The sequence below is a fragment of the Phytophthora infestans genome, genomic scaffold (assembly GCF_000142945.1).
Source record: "Phytophthora infestans T30-4 supercont1.25 genomic scaffold, whole genome shotgun sequence".
Classification (NCBI taxonomy): domain Eukaryota; phylum Oomycota; class Peronosporomycetes; order Peronosporales; family Peronosporaceae; genus Phytophthora; species Phytophthora infestans.
The window spans coordinates 1,915,905-1,931,431 of record NW_003303734.1 but is presented as its reverse complement, the minus strand read 5'-3'; the positions used below and the strand labels follow the sequence as shown (position 1 = coordinate 1,931,431).

The following is a 15,527-nucleotide window of genomic DNA, read 5'->3' as shown; positions in this document are numbered from 1 at the left end:
GAAACAAACACCCCCCACCCGACCCAACTCCCACCGGATCGAGCCGTACGGGCACGAGATTGATCTCGTGCCCGGCACAAAGTATTGTGTCACGAGGCAATGGCCTCTCCCGCGCGAACAGTGCGAGGTCATTGATGCCTTCTTCGCCGCGAAAGCGAAGGCAGGCATGGTGCGGGAATCGAAATCCCCGCACTCGACGCCGACTTTCTGCGTTCGGAAGCCGAACGGAAAGTGGCGTCTGGTTCACGCTTATAACAAGCTGAACAACGCAACGGTGCCGGCCCAAACACCGATCCCACGAAAGGATGTGTTGTTGAACAACATGGCCGGGAGCGTACTGTACAGTGCGCTGGATTTGGTAGACGGATACTACCAAATCCTGATGCGAGAGCGTGACATCCCGCTCACCGCGGTAAGCACTCCAAGCGGCATGCTTTGGGAGTGGCTCGTCATGCCGCAGGGCTTGTCTAACGCCCCGGCGACGTTCAATCGCCTGGTGACGCAATTGTTCCGCCCTTTGCGTACCTTCGTACAGACGTACTTCGACGACATTTTCGTCCATAGCCGTGCCGAGGGAGGCAATACGGCCATGGAGGTGTATTTGGGGCACCTCCGTCGAGTGTTGGACGTGATGCGAGCGAACAAGCTCTACGCCAACATCGACAAGTGCGTTTTCGCGTCACCAGAGATTAAAGTTCTCGGTTGCTTCGTCAGCAACGTGGGCGTTCGGGCTGACCCAGACAAGGTCAAGGCCATAGCAGCATGGCCGACGCCCCGATCCCAGAAGGATCTTCGAAAGTGGTTGGGCTTGGCCAACTACCTTCACAAGTACAGCGCTGGGTACGCGGGCTTCGCTAAGCCCTTGTCGAGCCTCCTTCAGAAGGACGTCGACTGGCGCTGGGAACAAGAGCACCAGGATGCTTTTGACAGCATCAAGGCCAGTCTCCAAGATGCCCCTATCCTGGCTCTGCCGGACGAGACGAAGCCGTTTAGCGTCGTCTGCGATGCCTCCGATTACGCCATCGGGTGTGCATTGCTGCAGGACGACACGGCTGGACAGGAACGAGTCATCTCGCTCCAGTCCCGGCAGCTCAAAGCCGCCGAGCGGAACTACTCTGTCCATGACAATGAGCTCCTGGCAATGAAATATGCCCTTGTGAAGTTCCGTGTTCACCTTCTGGGCTCTAGGCCCTTTGTGATCTACACAGACCACGCGTCCTTGAGGACGGCGACTAACTCGCCTCACCTCTCCCAAAGGATGGCGAGGTGGATGTCCTTTTTCGCGGAATACAACTTCCGCGTCGAATACAAGCCGGGCAAGCTCAACGTGCTTGCGGACGCCCTCTCTCGGCGTCCCGAATATGAGTTGGCCCACATCACGCGGGTGACAACGGATCTATATGATCGGATACGCATGGCGTATCGGGACGATGAGGCTGTCGCGCCTATCGTCAAGTTCCTTAAGGCCGGAACGAGCGCGAAGTCCGACTGGCTCTCGTCGCGACAGCGCTCACGGCTCCACCGATATGAGTTGAAGGAGGGCCTCCTCTATTATCGGGTGGAGCCCACTGATCCTCCACGGATGGTCGTACCCAACGACGAGGATCTGAAGTTCGACATCCTCGCGGAGGCGCATGACGCGCCCTCCAGCGGCCACTTGGGCCGCGAGAAGACCTTTCTGTCGGTCTCTCAGTCCTTCTGGTGGAACCACATGTACAAGTGGGTCGCCCGATACGTCAAGACATGCGAAACATGTCAGCGGGTCAAACCCGCAGGGCACTCTTCGGCTCCACTACAGAGCCTGCCCGTACCGGCTGATTGTTGGAAGTCGATGAGTCTTGACTTCATCTTTGGGCTTCCCGCCGACGGACACGGCAACACCGGAATTTTGGTGTTCGTGTGTCGGCTGAGCAAGATGGTACATCTTGCTCCAGTTCCCGTCACTGTAACGGGCGAACAAACCGCAAGGTTGTTCGTCGATGTTGTGTTCCGCTATCACGGTCTCCCGGAGACGATTGTCTCGGACCGAGACCCGCGGTTCACTGCTGCGTTTTGGAAAACGCTGTTCCCTTTACTGGGAACTCGTCTGCAGATGTCCACTGCGGATCATCCGCAGACAGACGGCCAAACAGAGCGCGTCAATCGAGTGCTCGAGGACACTCTGCGCAGTGTGTGCGCGGCAGCGCCACGTACGTGGTCGTCGCAGCTTCCAGTTGTTGAGTTTGCGCTCAACAACGCGGTGCACGCGTCCACGGGGTTCACGCCGTTCTACTTGAACGGCTTCCGCCACCCCAGAGTGCCTCTCACTCTTCGAGGAGACACTGACTCATCTATTCTAAGTGGGGGAGAGGCTCGGAAAGCCCTTTCCTCCCAGGCCTCGGATGTGAGGCCAGTTTCGCTGCGGAAACAGGTGGAATCCTTTATGGATACCAAGCTGAACATTGTCAGCAGGGTCCGCGATGCCATGGCAGCGGCCCAAGATAAACAAAAGGAGTACTCAGACAAACAAGGAAGAGGAAACGTAAGTATATTTGAGGTTGGTGACTTAGTGTTGCTAGACACGAGGAACCTACCTCTAGACACTGTTAGCTCTGTCGGCAGCAACAAACCGAAGCACCGCTTCATCGGACCTTTTGCAGTCCTGGCCAGACATGGTGCGTCGTACACCATCGACCTTCCAAAGTCAATGAAGACGCACCCGACGTTCTATGTCGGACGTCTTAAGCGGTACTTTGACCCGCAGGGGGTTGCTGACTCGCAGACCCCCCTTGACCCAGCTCCTCGAAGCGAGGGCCGGTCACAGTCGTCGACGAGGGCGTCGGAGCAGGCACCCAAGCCTCGGTCGGGACGGCAAGGCTGCGGTCAAGACCGTACGCCGGAGGGGCTCCATACGAACGGACCCCGGCGCCATACGCCGAGTACGCTGAGTACGCCGGGTACGCACCATACGCGTACGTCTGGGAGTGTGCCGCAGGCGGCTCCGGATGTGGCAGCAGAGCCTCGATCCGTCGGATCATGCGAAAGGCCTCGTCCAGATCGGACGAAGAGGCCCGGCGATCCACCCGCAGGTGCAGGCTCGCGACCTCTCGCTCCACCAGGTCCTGGCGGCCCGCAAGACGAGCGAGCTCGCCCTACTTCCCGGCCTGGGCGGCAGCGTTACCGCCAGTCCCAAGGCCAAGTGCAATCTCAAGCACGAGGACACGTTGACGGAGGCGGTCAACCTCAGGGTCCTGTGTCGGACCCGCAGTCGGAGCACTCGGACGAGAGTGGCTCTCGGGCGGCGCCGAGTACTCGTACTCGTACGAGGGCACCTCCGCCCCTGCTTGACCGGAATGGAGAAGGCCACTTCCACGTGGAGCAGATCCCCCAGGAGCAACGGCGTCGCGGTAAGCGACGGCTCCTCGTGAAGTGGAGGGGTTATGCCCACACCGAGAACTCGTGGGAGCCGATTGAACGGCTCCTGATTGACTGCCCGAAGGCTGTCGCAATCTGGGAGCAGAAGCGGCGGCAGCTTCATAAGTAGTCCGGGGCTTCTTGCCGAACGGGTACGGACGATGAATACATACCGTACCCGCACTCATCGTGAGCGCTAGAAGCCGCGCGCTTCAGGATGTCCCTTGGCAGCATACGCTTGCTGATCAAGTGGGCAAACCTCACACGAAGATCACGCTGGTTCAGGATGTGGGACAGCTGCTGATCTTCATGGAGTTCCCATAACTCCGTGGGCGAGTACTTGAGAGTCTCCACCCACGCCCAGAACATGTCCTCACAGGAACCCCACGTGGGACAGTTCTCGGGCATAACCCAGGGGTATCCCCAAACAGGATAGAGACCACCCCGGGTCTCGGGCTTCTTAAGTCCTTAAGGGGAATGCGGTGTTGCGCGAGAAGCACACACCGAGCAGCCTTCAAGTTGTCGACGAACAACTGTTCTTTCTGAACAAGGGCTCGTTCATAGATGCCCCTAGAAGTGTGGCCGCCCACAAGGCCACGAAACGCGACGAGAAGCTCTAAGAAGAGGTCAGCCCCAGAGCTCTCCTCGGGAGGCCAATACCCTCTTGAGTTGATGGCAGCTCCCTGGCTGACGGGTGCCGTTACCGAACCCCCACGCACACGCTGGGCAGCTTGGAATTCCTCCTGCTGCTGGTCGAGGTCATTCGAGACCTCCCGGGGCTCAACGATAGCACCCTCCTCCTCCTCTTCTTCCTCCTTCTCCTCCTCTTCATCCGAGGAGCCGAAGAGACTCTGATAGGAGCGTCGAGTCTCCTTCTCCTCGCGGAGTGGAGACTTAGAGGCGGTACGCTTCTTTGAGGGCTTGGCGCCTTCGGCTTTAGAGGCCTTAGTGCGCGCAAGACCCTCGGCAAGCGAGAGACGTTTGCGAGGATTCTCTTCCTCATCGCCACCGGCTTTGGGAGCGCCCTTAGCCTTAACGGCCGGACTCTCAGAGCGCACAGAGGTCCTAGGCCTGTGATCACCGTGATCACTAGCGGGCTACTGCACGCTGCCTTCTTTGTGCTCACTGGGCACTGGGCTGTGCCCTCCCACAGAGCCCGCAGGAGCATCCTGAGTGCTCTCGGACTCGGCATCGTCTTCACTGCCCGAGTTGAACTCGCGTTCTACGAACCGAGGGTTCGGACGATTGTCTGAAGACGAGGGCGACGGACTGCGGCGCCTGCTTGCGCGCTTGTCCGCAGCCGCGTCACCCGAGGAACCGATCGCCTCGGAGGCCACCTGAGTAGCACTCTTGAGTGCAGAGCCTTTGCCGTGAGGCTTAGTGCTCTTGGCCTGCGCCTTACCGGCTGCAGCCTTGGAGCGTGTCTTAGTACCGCTCTTAGCAGTGCCGCGAGGCATGTTAACGGTCGAAGTGGAGACCTTGACGAAGAGCGCACAGGTTGCTGCTCGAGGCTCTAACTGTGAAGTGAGCCTCCGCCGCGCTCGCGCGGCCAAGTCGATGGTTTTCGACTTTGAGAATGAGAGTTTGTGACGAACACCTCTTCATTCTGATTGGTCAGTAAACCGAACCTAAGTGGGGGAGGATGTAACGGGGTACGTAGCCCTAAGTGTACCCTGGTTACATGAAGTGTGACACTTCACACTTCAGGAGTATGACACGTCATACTCCGAGATATTTGGTACAAGGTACCAAGGTCGTTCAAAGCCAACCATTGGTTAAATGACATTGCATTTCTATAGGTAACTAACAGTTTGTATTAAACCCAAACTTAATCTACCTATAAATATACTCAGTTTACAATCTACCTTATTTGGGTCACTTCGCTCTCTTTAATAAAAGAGGGGACCTGTGAACTGCCGTTCACTGAGAGTTTGTATACTCTCGGAAGATAACTTCCTCTTGCGCAAGGTGCTGTATGACCCCGTCACAGCAGAAGTGCGGACTTCAATCGAGAACAAGTTTCTGGTACTTTTCCTGTGAGTGTTATTGTGGCTTTGGAAGAAAATACAAGACTACGCTTTTGTTACGGGATGCTTCGAATATCCGAGCATTCGAGAAGAAGTGGTTCTGAGCATACCTCGCGATTATGCTATCGTGTTTCGTGGAGATCTATATCACACCGGGATTGCATTCAGTACTTCAAACTACAGACTTCATTGTTAATTAATATTCAAAGGTGAGAAATGGGTCCCTGATGTGGTTTCTAACACGTTGTTTGTGTGCCAATTTTGCAAGCACACTCACAGCGTTTCGGATCGTATTCGCCAGCATCGGTATTACTGCAGAAGCAATTCAGCCGCAGAAGACCACGATGTTTTACGACGAGAGAGACAGGGTCGCCGCAATGTACTACCTTGTGGGGAGTGTGATATGATTTTCTCAGTTTTAAGTTGGTTGTGCTCTCATGTTGCAGCTATTTTTAGATGATCATTTTGGGTTTTAAAAATTAATATCATTTCATTGGATGCATATTATTATTAAATATGCATTCAATTTAATATGCATCCAATGAAATGATATTAGTTTTTAAAGTTCACTAAACCGACGTAATATTGGACTATCATGTTAACGGTGTAGAGGTGTTGGAACGAAGCTTGGGGCAGAACAGAGTGACTTCTGCACTTGGTGCGGAGACCGGAGTGAAGGGACTTGAGCGGAAGAAGGAAGATTCGAAAGTGATTGATTTATCGGGGCTTACACTGTCCTCACTACCTAGGTCGTCCAATCATTCTGTACTCGTACAATCATCCTACTCGTCCAATCAGAGGTGGCATAAACAACGTACCATAATCACAGCGGGATCGTATCGGACCGGTTCAGGTTGACCGGTTAATGGGTACAGCTGGTACACAGTACCAAGACCAGCAACCCTCAATACGCCCCCTCAATGCGAACACGCGTGGATGCCGAGAGCAGCTGCTAGGTCCGTGTGACGAGGCCCTGGGAGCGCCTTCGTCATGATGTCAGCCAGCATCAAAGAAGTCTCACAATACTCGAGCTTGACTTCACCACGTTGACTTCATCGCGGATGTGGTGGTACTTGATGTCGATGTGCTTGGCGCGGCCGTGGTTCACATGATTCTTCGTCATCTTGATGCACGACTGGTTGTCTTCTTGGATCTTGAGGTGGGGTGCAGTCTCATTGGCAGCTGCTAAGATCGCGCACAGCAGGCGATGAATCCACTTGCCTTCTTAAATTGCGAGACTGAGCGCGATGTACTCCGCTTCGCTCATAGACAGCGAAACACCCGACTGCTTCGTGCTGCCAGCTCACTGGCGCACTCATCAGTATAAACGTGTTGCCGGAAGTCGACTTGCGGTCCGCGAGGTCACCAGCCCAGTCTGCGTCAGAGTATCCGCGAAAGTCGATGTGTCACACGGCTTGATGCAGATTCCATGCGTCTTGGTGCCTTGCAGGTAGCGAAAGATGCGCTTGACCGCAACCCAGTGTTTTTATTGGGGATTCGCCATTAAAAGCGCGACACATAGCTCACCGCGTACGCAATACCTGGACGCGTCGCGGTCATCAGGTGCATTAGTGCACCAACAGCTTCGCGAAACGGAGCTTGTACCTTGGTCGCCGCGTCGCTTGATACTAGTCGAGTGCTTATATCGACCGGACTCACCACAGCCTTGCACTTGTCCATACCAAAGTGCTTCAGGATATCATCCACATAACGCCGTTGGCTCATCGTCACGCTGCCGTCTGGACCGTCTACCAATTCGATCCCAAGGACGAACACACACTTGCCGCTGTCAGTCATTTCGAAGCGTGTCTTGAAGTCGCCCTTAGTGCGTGAGATCAGCTCGGGTGAGCTTCCGGTGACCAGGACATCGTCGACGTAGACCAGTATGAGCACACAGTGGCCATCAACAACTTTGATGTCGAGGCACGGGTCAAAGCCCGAAACTTGAAAGCCGATAGAGCATACGAACTCGTCAAAGGTCTCGTTGCACACGCGCGAAGCTTGGTTTAGACCGTAAATGGCCTTCACCAATTCCAGGCAGTCGAAGTCACCGTCGAGCTCGACACCTTCGGGAACCACGCAAAGCACGATCTTCCTCATCACGCCGTACAGGAATGCCATCACCACGTCTAGTTGGTCTAGCGGCCAGCCAAAGTACTTGGCCAAAGCGATCACCATGCGCAACGTCACGTACTTGACAGCCGGCGAGAACGTCTCAGTGTAGTCGATGGCGTACTTTTGCTTAAAGCCCTTGGCCACGAGGCGTGCCTTGTACTTCTCGATCGATCCGTCCGCTTTGCGCTTGATCTTGAACACCCACTTGGTACCAATGGCGCGTTGTCCGTTCGGCAACTTAGCAGCACGGAACACTCCTCGAAGTCGCATCGACTTGAGCTCAGCACGAATTGCTTTGCGCCAGTGCACTTGGTCGGGGCCGTTTACCACCTCTTGGAAAGTCGCCGGCTCCGATAAGTCCACCGCAGCTTCGACTGCGTTGACACTTGCACGCCAAAACACAGGGAGAGTCGATTCTTCATCTTGATCTCCAGCTATTTCTTCTTCGTTTACGTCTGCTCGACGCGAAGACGAATTGGTCGGCGCACTTGCTTCTTCCAGTCCAGGTCGATGTCGCGTAGCTCGCGGTCTTGTGGCAGATTCATCTTCGTCACTCGGGCGCCTCTTGCGCTTCCCCGCCTGCCTGTGCTCCGTCTGGCGCGAACCGTCATTGTCGATGTCGAGAGAGTCGAAGTCCAGGTCGTCGACGTCTTCATCGGCTGGCTCTGAAAGTCCAAAGGTCGATTCATCGAAGTTGACATCGCGACTGATAACCACCTGCCCCGCCTCGATGTCATAAATTTGATACGCCTTGGATACTTCTTCGTAGCCCAGGAACAATCCGGCGCGAGCCTTCAGATCCCACTTGAGCCGTTTCTCCTTCGGAGTGAAGATGAAAGCTCGACAGCCGAAGACGCGCATGTGTTTCACACTCGGCGCGGACTTGTACACAATATCGAACGGAGTCTTGCACTCGATCTTTGGTGACGGCAGGCGGTTTTTCACGTAGATGGCCGTCATCACCGCTTCACCTCAGAAGCACTTGTCCAGCCTGGCATGATGCAGCATGCTGCGGTCGATCGTGACGATGGTGCGGATGGCTTGCTCTGCAGTGCCATTAGGTTGGTGCACGTACGGAACCGTGGTTTGTTGCTCGATGCCTTCGTCTTCGTAGAAATCTTTAAGCGAGTTGGTCGCAAACTCACGAGCTTCGTCGTGTCGCACGAGCTTGACCTTCTAGTTAAACTTCTTTTGCACTTTCGTGATGTACGTCTTGATTCAGGCTTCGCTTTCTGATCTGGCACGCAGACAGAAGCCCTTCATGCATCCGCTGGCTTCGTCCACGATCAGTAGCAAATTCTTGCTGCCACCAAGCGAGGCTTTCTCCATGGGTCCGCAAATGTCGAAGTGAAGCAACTCGAAGGTGTCGTAACGACGCATGTCACGGTTGCTAGGGAATGGTTTTTTGGACCATCTTGCCTTGCTGGCAGCCGCGACACAGACTTGGTCCGCTAGGCTTGGAAGGTGCTTTCGCGTCCTTGATCATTTTGTTGTCGACCAACTTGCGAAGCACCTCGACTGGAGCGTGACCCATACGCGCATGCAGGTCGACCGTCCTTCCAGTTGTCGCCGCACTTGCTGGCGTGTGAAGCCAGTAGAGTCCATCTTCGAGATCCGTCCATGCCACATCTTGATTCGAGTCCTTGCGTGAGATGTGCATCTCGGTGCCATCGAACACCACTTGGAACTTTCCGTTCTTGTTGATCTGCGGTACTGAAAGCAGATTCTTGCTCATGTTCAACGGATAGAGCGCGTTCTTGATCTCGATCTCGCGCTCGGCGCCGTTGGGCAGGCCCACTCTCTCCACGATGGTTCCCACACCCTTGATTGCCGCCTTGTTCCCGTCGGCCACCGAAAGTTCGCCTTCATTGCGCTCGATCAGACTGGCGAGCTTGGACTTGTCGTTACAGATGTGGTGCGTGGCACCACTGTCGACCGCCTACATTCCAGACACATTCGTGTTTGTCGAAACGCCACATTCCAGGGAAACCGCGAACGCTACTCGATCGTAGTCGTCGTCGTCGTCGCCATAGTTTCGCCACTGGATGTTGTTAGCTCCGCGTTCACGGCCGTTGCCGCCGCGTCGAGCACCTCGACCCTCATCCTTCTGCTTGGTCCAGCACTTGTCAATCATGTTCCCCAATTCCCCGCAGTACGTGCATTGGCGAGACTCTCGGTCGGTGTTGAACACCTTGTCCGTGTTTTCAGTCTTCACGGTCGCCGTCTTCTCACCTTGTCGCTTGATGTGCTCGTTTGTGAGCACTTCACAACGTCTTGCGACCGCAGCTCTGCGCTGCTCATCTCCAGATTGAGCACGACGTTCTCGTAGCTCTTGGGGAAACTTCGCAGTAAGCAGATCGTCACGTCCTCGTCCTCCATCTTGGTGCCGATGCTGCTGAGCTTGGCGCTGATGTTGAGGACCTCGTTGCCATGATGCAAGACATTGCCGCCTTTCGACATCTCCATGCTGAAGAGTTGGCGCTTCAGGTAGATGCGACCAGCCTTCTGCGACCCACCATACAACGTCTTCAAGCGCGCCCACGCTTCCTCGCAGTCACCAACCACGTGATGGTAGTCCGCATTAATGTGGAGCAACATCAGTCCGAACGCAATGTTGCTCGCCTTGACGTAGTCGTCCTTGGTCCGGATGTCCGTGAAGCTCGGAGTCGTTTCCTGGTTCACTACGTGCCATACCGACTTGGTCAGAAGCACGCCACGCATGTAGCGGCTCCACGTCGCGTAGTTGCACCGTTGAACTTGTCGATGGTGACCTTGGTCGAGGCGCCATGGGCAGAGGACATGGTGCTTGGGCTCATAACCTGTAGGCGGTGTAGAGGTGTTGGAACGAAGCTTGGGGCTGAACGGAGTGACTTCTGCACTTGGTGCGGAGACCAGAGTGAAGGGACTTGAGCGGAAGAAGGAAGATTCGAAAGTGATTGATTTATCGGGGCTTACACTGTCCTCACTACCTAGGTCATCCAATCATTCTGGACTCGTCCAATCATCCTACCCGTCCAATCAGGGGTGGCATAAACAACGTACCATAATCACAGCGGGATCGTATTGGACCGGTTCAGGTTGACCGGTTAATGGGTACAACTGGTACACAGTACCAAGACCAGCAACCCTCAATATTTTATTTCATTGGATGCATATTTGAAGCTGACTTCAAGTTGACAAAATTTTACTTAACGTTGACATAAATTTTACCTTAAAGATGCAATGTAATAGTTGGCTCGCGCAGGTAGGATTAAGTGCGAAATAGAGCTATGGCTTTCGTGGCAGTAGTAGCATTCCCTGCGCTGTTTGTGCTAATTTCTGGTGCTCACTATCCCGAAGAAGCTTGTTCGCGAGAGCTTGGAAGGACGCGTATCTGCTGCTTCCTTCTCCTATTTATTGGACTTGCACTTTGGTTTTCTGACGCGACGATGAAGAGGTTTGCGGACGCTCTGACGTGTGCTGGCGCTGAAATTGCTGCTCGAGCTTGTTGAGCCGGTGATGCCGGTTGTTGAAAGTCTGCAACAACTGGCTGACGGTGCCGTGCAGTCGATCAACGGATCCACGAGGCTCGCGATTCTCCTGCAGGATGCTCTGCATCTGCATGAGTTGAGCTTAGTTGATCTCGACTTGGGTGGTGTCTGTGACCGGCACTTCAACTGACTGTACAGCGAGGTGGACCTGCTCCAGCTCGCTGATCTTTTTAAAAAAGTAGCTCTGTAAGCTGGAACTTTGGTCCACTTCTCGCTTGAGCTCTTAATTAAAGTGGGCGCGTGAATCCTTCAACACCTGCTCGGCCTTGGCTCTGAAGCCGAAGAGCTCGTCCTTGTGCACCTCCAAGCAGCCATCCATAGTTATCTTGAACAGCTCCACATTCTCGGCGCATATCAGCTCGAAAATAAGCTAATTATCCTTGATCGCTTCACACACGCCGTCTCTACTTTATCTGACGGAGAAAGCTGCTGATTCGAGACGACCAATTCGCACTTCGAGCAGCTGGTTTTCGTCGTGCTATCCGCGATATGTGGGACGTTAGTACTGTAGCGGATGTGACCAAGGAACAAAGCGAATAGATAGTCTGCTTGATTTGCACTTATATCAATTCACACCTTTATTCTTTGTGGACTCTGTTACCCTTAAAAAATATTCTTTATGCAGTGATTGACACTGAGTTTTTGAATCGTAACAACGTATAACGGTCTGTTGGCTTAGCTACGTATTACTTTTTTATTTGAGCTTTGAAACTAAGTATTGGCAGAGTAGCAGCGATTTATGTAACATCATTCCACCATATCAATTCAATAAATATGGATAAATTTGGATACGGTGTCATAATTTAGCTCTAAAAATAGAACAAAGCTATCGGCTGTTACATCATTCCGATGCGTCACTTATAAAAAAATATTCTGACAAGATGCCCAGTCAAGAACACTATTATTGACTCGTCATCTTGTCGAGAATAATCACCTCATATCATGAAGGTGATGTATCGTCCGCTAGATAAGAAATGTAGGCCCAGCCTCTGCCTCACATAGTGCACCCTTAAGCAGCAACTACACTTCCAGATTTGCCGGCAATGCCACGTAAAATCAAACGAAACACGTAATTCCACGCACTTGCTAACGCCAAACGACAGAATAAGATAAAAAGCAATTCTACCTGATAACCTGGAGCAAAGTTTTATGGAACTGGAGAAGGAAGCAGCTGAATTGCCCTGGCGCCGGTCTTTCTTGAAGGCTCTCCAGGATAACACGGACTCAGAAGATGAAACTTCAGAATTCGAAGATGGCCCCGACCTATACGTTGCAGATAGAATATACGCTAAGAGAACTAGTCAAAGACGGGCAAGACTACTATTTAGTTTCTTGTGAGGGGTTTCAAGAATTAACCTGGCAGCCGTCGTCAGACCTACCACAGAACATGATAACGACGTTTAATAATGAGGAGCTTGGTGTGGCTTTGCCAGTTGACTATCGGACCAGCATACGCACGGGGATCATGGCTGGTGCAAGAGTACGCGGTAGGGCAAGACGTAGCTAGATATTGGTCCAATATATTTAAATTACATCAATTTTTATTATTGTAAGTGCTCATATTGGAATTTTTATTACGGCAAATCTTTGCCACCAATACAATACAGAATTGTATTTTCCGATCTATGTGCCAGGCACATCATAGATCACCTTCACCTTCGCTTTGCTCGTGAACGGCACCACAATTGACGCCTCAGCACTCGATAGTGCCAAACCGACATGAGCAGCTTTCAATGCTCCACAACCATTGGTACCATCGCCACACATACCGACGATTAACCTTATTTCAATGAGTTGATCCACAAACCATGTCTTCTGTTGTGGACGAATTCGAGCAAAGATCGGTGTCTGCTTAATGATCCGCTGTATTGTGTCACCTCCACATTTGCTCCAAAGTTTCTCTAACGCTGCACCAGTGATGGCGAGGTCGCATTCCTCCATTATTTGATTCATCGTGCGACTATTAAAGTTTTCCCATTGTGCAGACTCCGATAGCTTGATAGTATCGGATAAAATGTACACTGTGTTTCTTGTTGATGGATCCACGTATACCACCGCGATTTTTGGTTTCAACGGCATCTCCAACTCGCGACAAACATGGACCGCTGTCAGTGCGTTGTCGCCTGTACTGATACAAACGTCTATCTTTGCATTTTGAAGCTCATCCAGCAAGCTTTTCGTCTCCGGTTTCAGCTCGTTTCGAAGATTGCAGTCCTTGAAACTTGACAGCGCATTTAACGTCATCACGAATAATCCTGTCAATTGAAGTCGTGCTAAAGCTTAGCTTTTTCATTCCAAATCCGATGCAGTAGAAGCCATCAACTGAATAGGTATGCACTCTTTGAAAAAGATTTTTTGGGATAGATGTCGAAATCGCACAAATTGCTTCAGGCGAGCCCTTTACTACTACAAAGCGTTGCTTGGTTTCCAGCCCTTCCACAATTGCGCTGGAACGCTGGTGTGCAGCGTCGAAGGCAAACCGCTTCAAAATTCCATAATTATTGGACGCATCCTCAGCTGCCGGCTTCCTCCACTTTTTACTGACAGTCATGTTTGGCTACATTTTTATGGGTGAAAGTAAGGAGGGCCATTCCGCGGAGGGCCATGGGACAGACTGTGCGCAGAGACGACACAAAAAAAATCTTGTAGCAGCAGTTTTTCATATAATAAAATCGAGTTATTACAAGCCGTGTCCGTCTCTAAGCGCCGTGTCCGTTGCCATATTTCAGTATACAAAATCTAATACTAATTTGGCCGTGTCCGTCCCACAGAGGCGTGTCCGTCCCAGAGACGCGAGATATTTGGGTCTGTGTCTCACTTTCAAGATGGCGCCCAAGCCCAAACTTGCGCTTCCCGCCTGCGGCTACATAGTCGTCTATCTGGGCCTTTCAGACGAGACTCTTACAGCTCTGAAAACCGAGGCAATGGCTCGAGAGTACACACCCGTGTTTGAGATGGTGGGAGGGAAATGCCACGATGCATACCGCAAGCAATCGCGTGTGAAGAGAGCTTCCGGTGCAGTTAGCGACCTCAAGACTGCTTTGACTTCGGTCACATCTTGTCTGGATCAGGGGTGGATGCCAACGATTTTTTCGTTTATGCATTCAGCCCCAGGGGGGAATGAACAAGAGAGTCATTAGGATTATCCAGCTCGAGTAATTGATGAAGCAAAAAAAAGAAGAAGTTTCCAGCAAGCATGCTTTTTGCTATTGACGAAGGTACAAAGCTTCGCGTTTACGACGGATGTACCGAGACAAAAGACGACGGGGCTTCCCGTGTTCTTACGATTCCTGTCGGCTTTTGTGTTATATTCCGTGGCGATTTAATTCACAACGGAATGCCGTACAGCACCGCGAATTATCGCATTCATTGCTACCTTACCTACAAGTGGCTCAAATGGGAACCGGATATCGTGACAAATGTTCTTCCTCCTCATTTCCTGTGCCAGTACTGTGGGATTAAGCAACCAGAATCGAATCTCATTCGACAACATCGTCGGTATTGCCCTAAAAACCCAGACGCATCAAAAAACGAGTTGACACGTCGTGCTCCGCCTAAAACGGCTCTGCAATGGACATGTAATGTGTGCGGGAAAATGTTTAACAATGACAGCTCCTACAGGACACATGTGAGTCGTGGTCATCTCAAGAAGCGTAAGGCTGATTCGTAGAGAGAAGTGAATAAAAAAGTTTTTTCGGCAATATCTTCTTGTTAATTTAACTAAAGCTCGCGTACCCCCAATATCTGGGTGGGATATTGTGCTCGTGATAGGTCGAGCTGTCTTGTATATTTGTAGCGATCGAATTTGAAAGTGGAGGAAGTACTGTGACTGCAGGGTCGTGGTTGGTGGCTACCATAGGCGGTGTTGCTGGATGATTAAGATCGACCCAATTCGTCGACTGCATCCGAGCACAACAATCCCTCGTCATCGCATCCTGTACTGCGCGAACGACCTTCACTGAGGTTGTATTGAGCCTGAACGGAGTCACTGGAAGACGCGGAAAAAGTGGTCTCGGCAGGGATCGTAGCAGATAAACTTAAAGTCACAGCTAGAGAATTCACGTTGTCTGTCATCTTAGATGCCTCTGAACTGCTGGAGAGCTTGTATTGGATTGCGTAAGGGTGTTTTATTGAGTGCTGGAATGTGTTTTGGAAAGTGATGAGGACATGATAGTTTAGAAGGATCGTCCTCCATGTAGATATCTTTTCCTTACGTTCTTACCCACCGGTAAGGACAAGAAGTTTTAAATATTGGGACGGACACGCCTCTGTGGGACGGACACGGCCAAATTAGTATTAGATTTTGTATACTGAAATATGGCAACGGACACGGCGCTTAGAGACGGACACGGCTTGTAATAACTCGATTTTATTATATGAAAAACTGCTGCTACAAAAGATTTTTTTTTGTGTCGTCTCTGCGCACAGTCTGTCCCATGGCCCTCCCCTCCTTACGTTCACC

The 15,527-nt window shown here is 52.2% G+C and overlaps 1 protein-coding gene across 1 annotated transcript; it reads right to left on the bottom strand.

Moving 5' to 3' along the window:
* Positions 1–12,688: 12,688 nt before the first annotated feature.
* On the bottom strand, positions 12,689–13,309 carry PITG_13163 (P-type ATPase (P-ATPase) superfamily; the record flags this gene model as incomplete). Its single annotated transcript, XM_002900636.1, has 1 exon — positions 12,689–13,309. The coding sequence occupies one exon, from the start codon at positions 13,307–13,309 to the stop codon at positions 12,689–12,691; it is 621 nt and encodes a 206-aa protein (XP_002900682.1).
* Between the last annotated feature and the right edge of the window lie 2,218 nt (positions 13,310–15,527).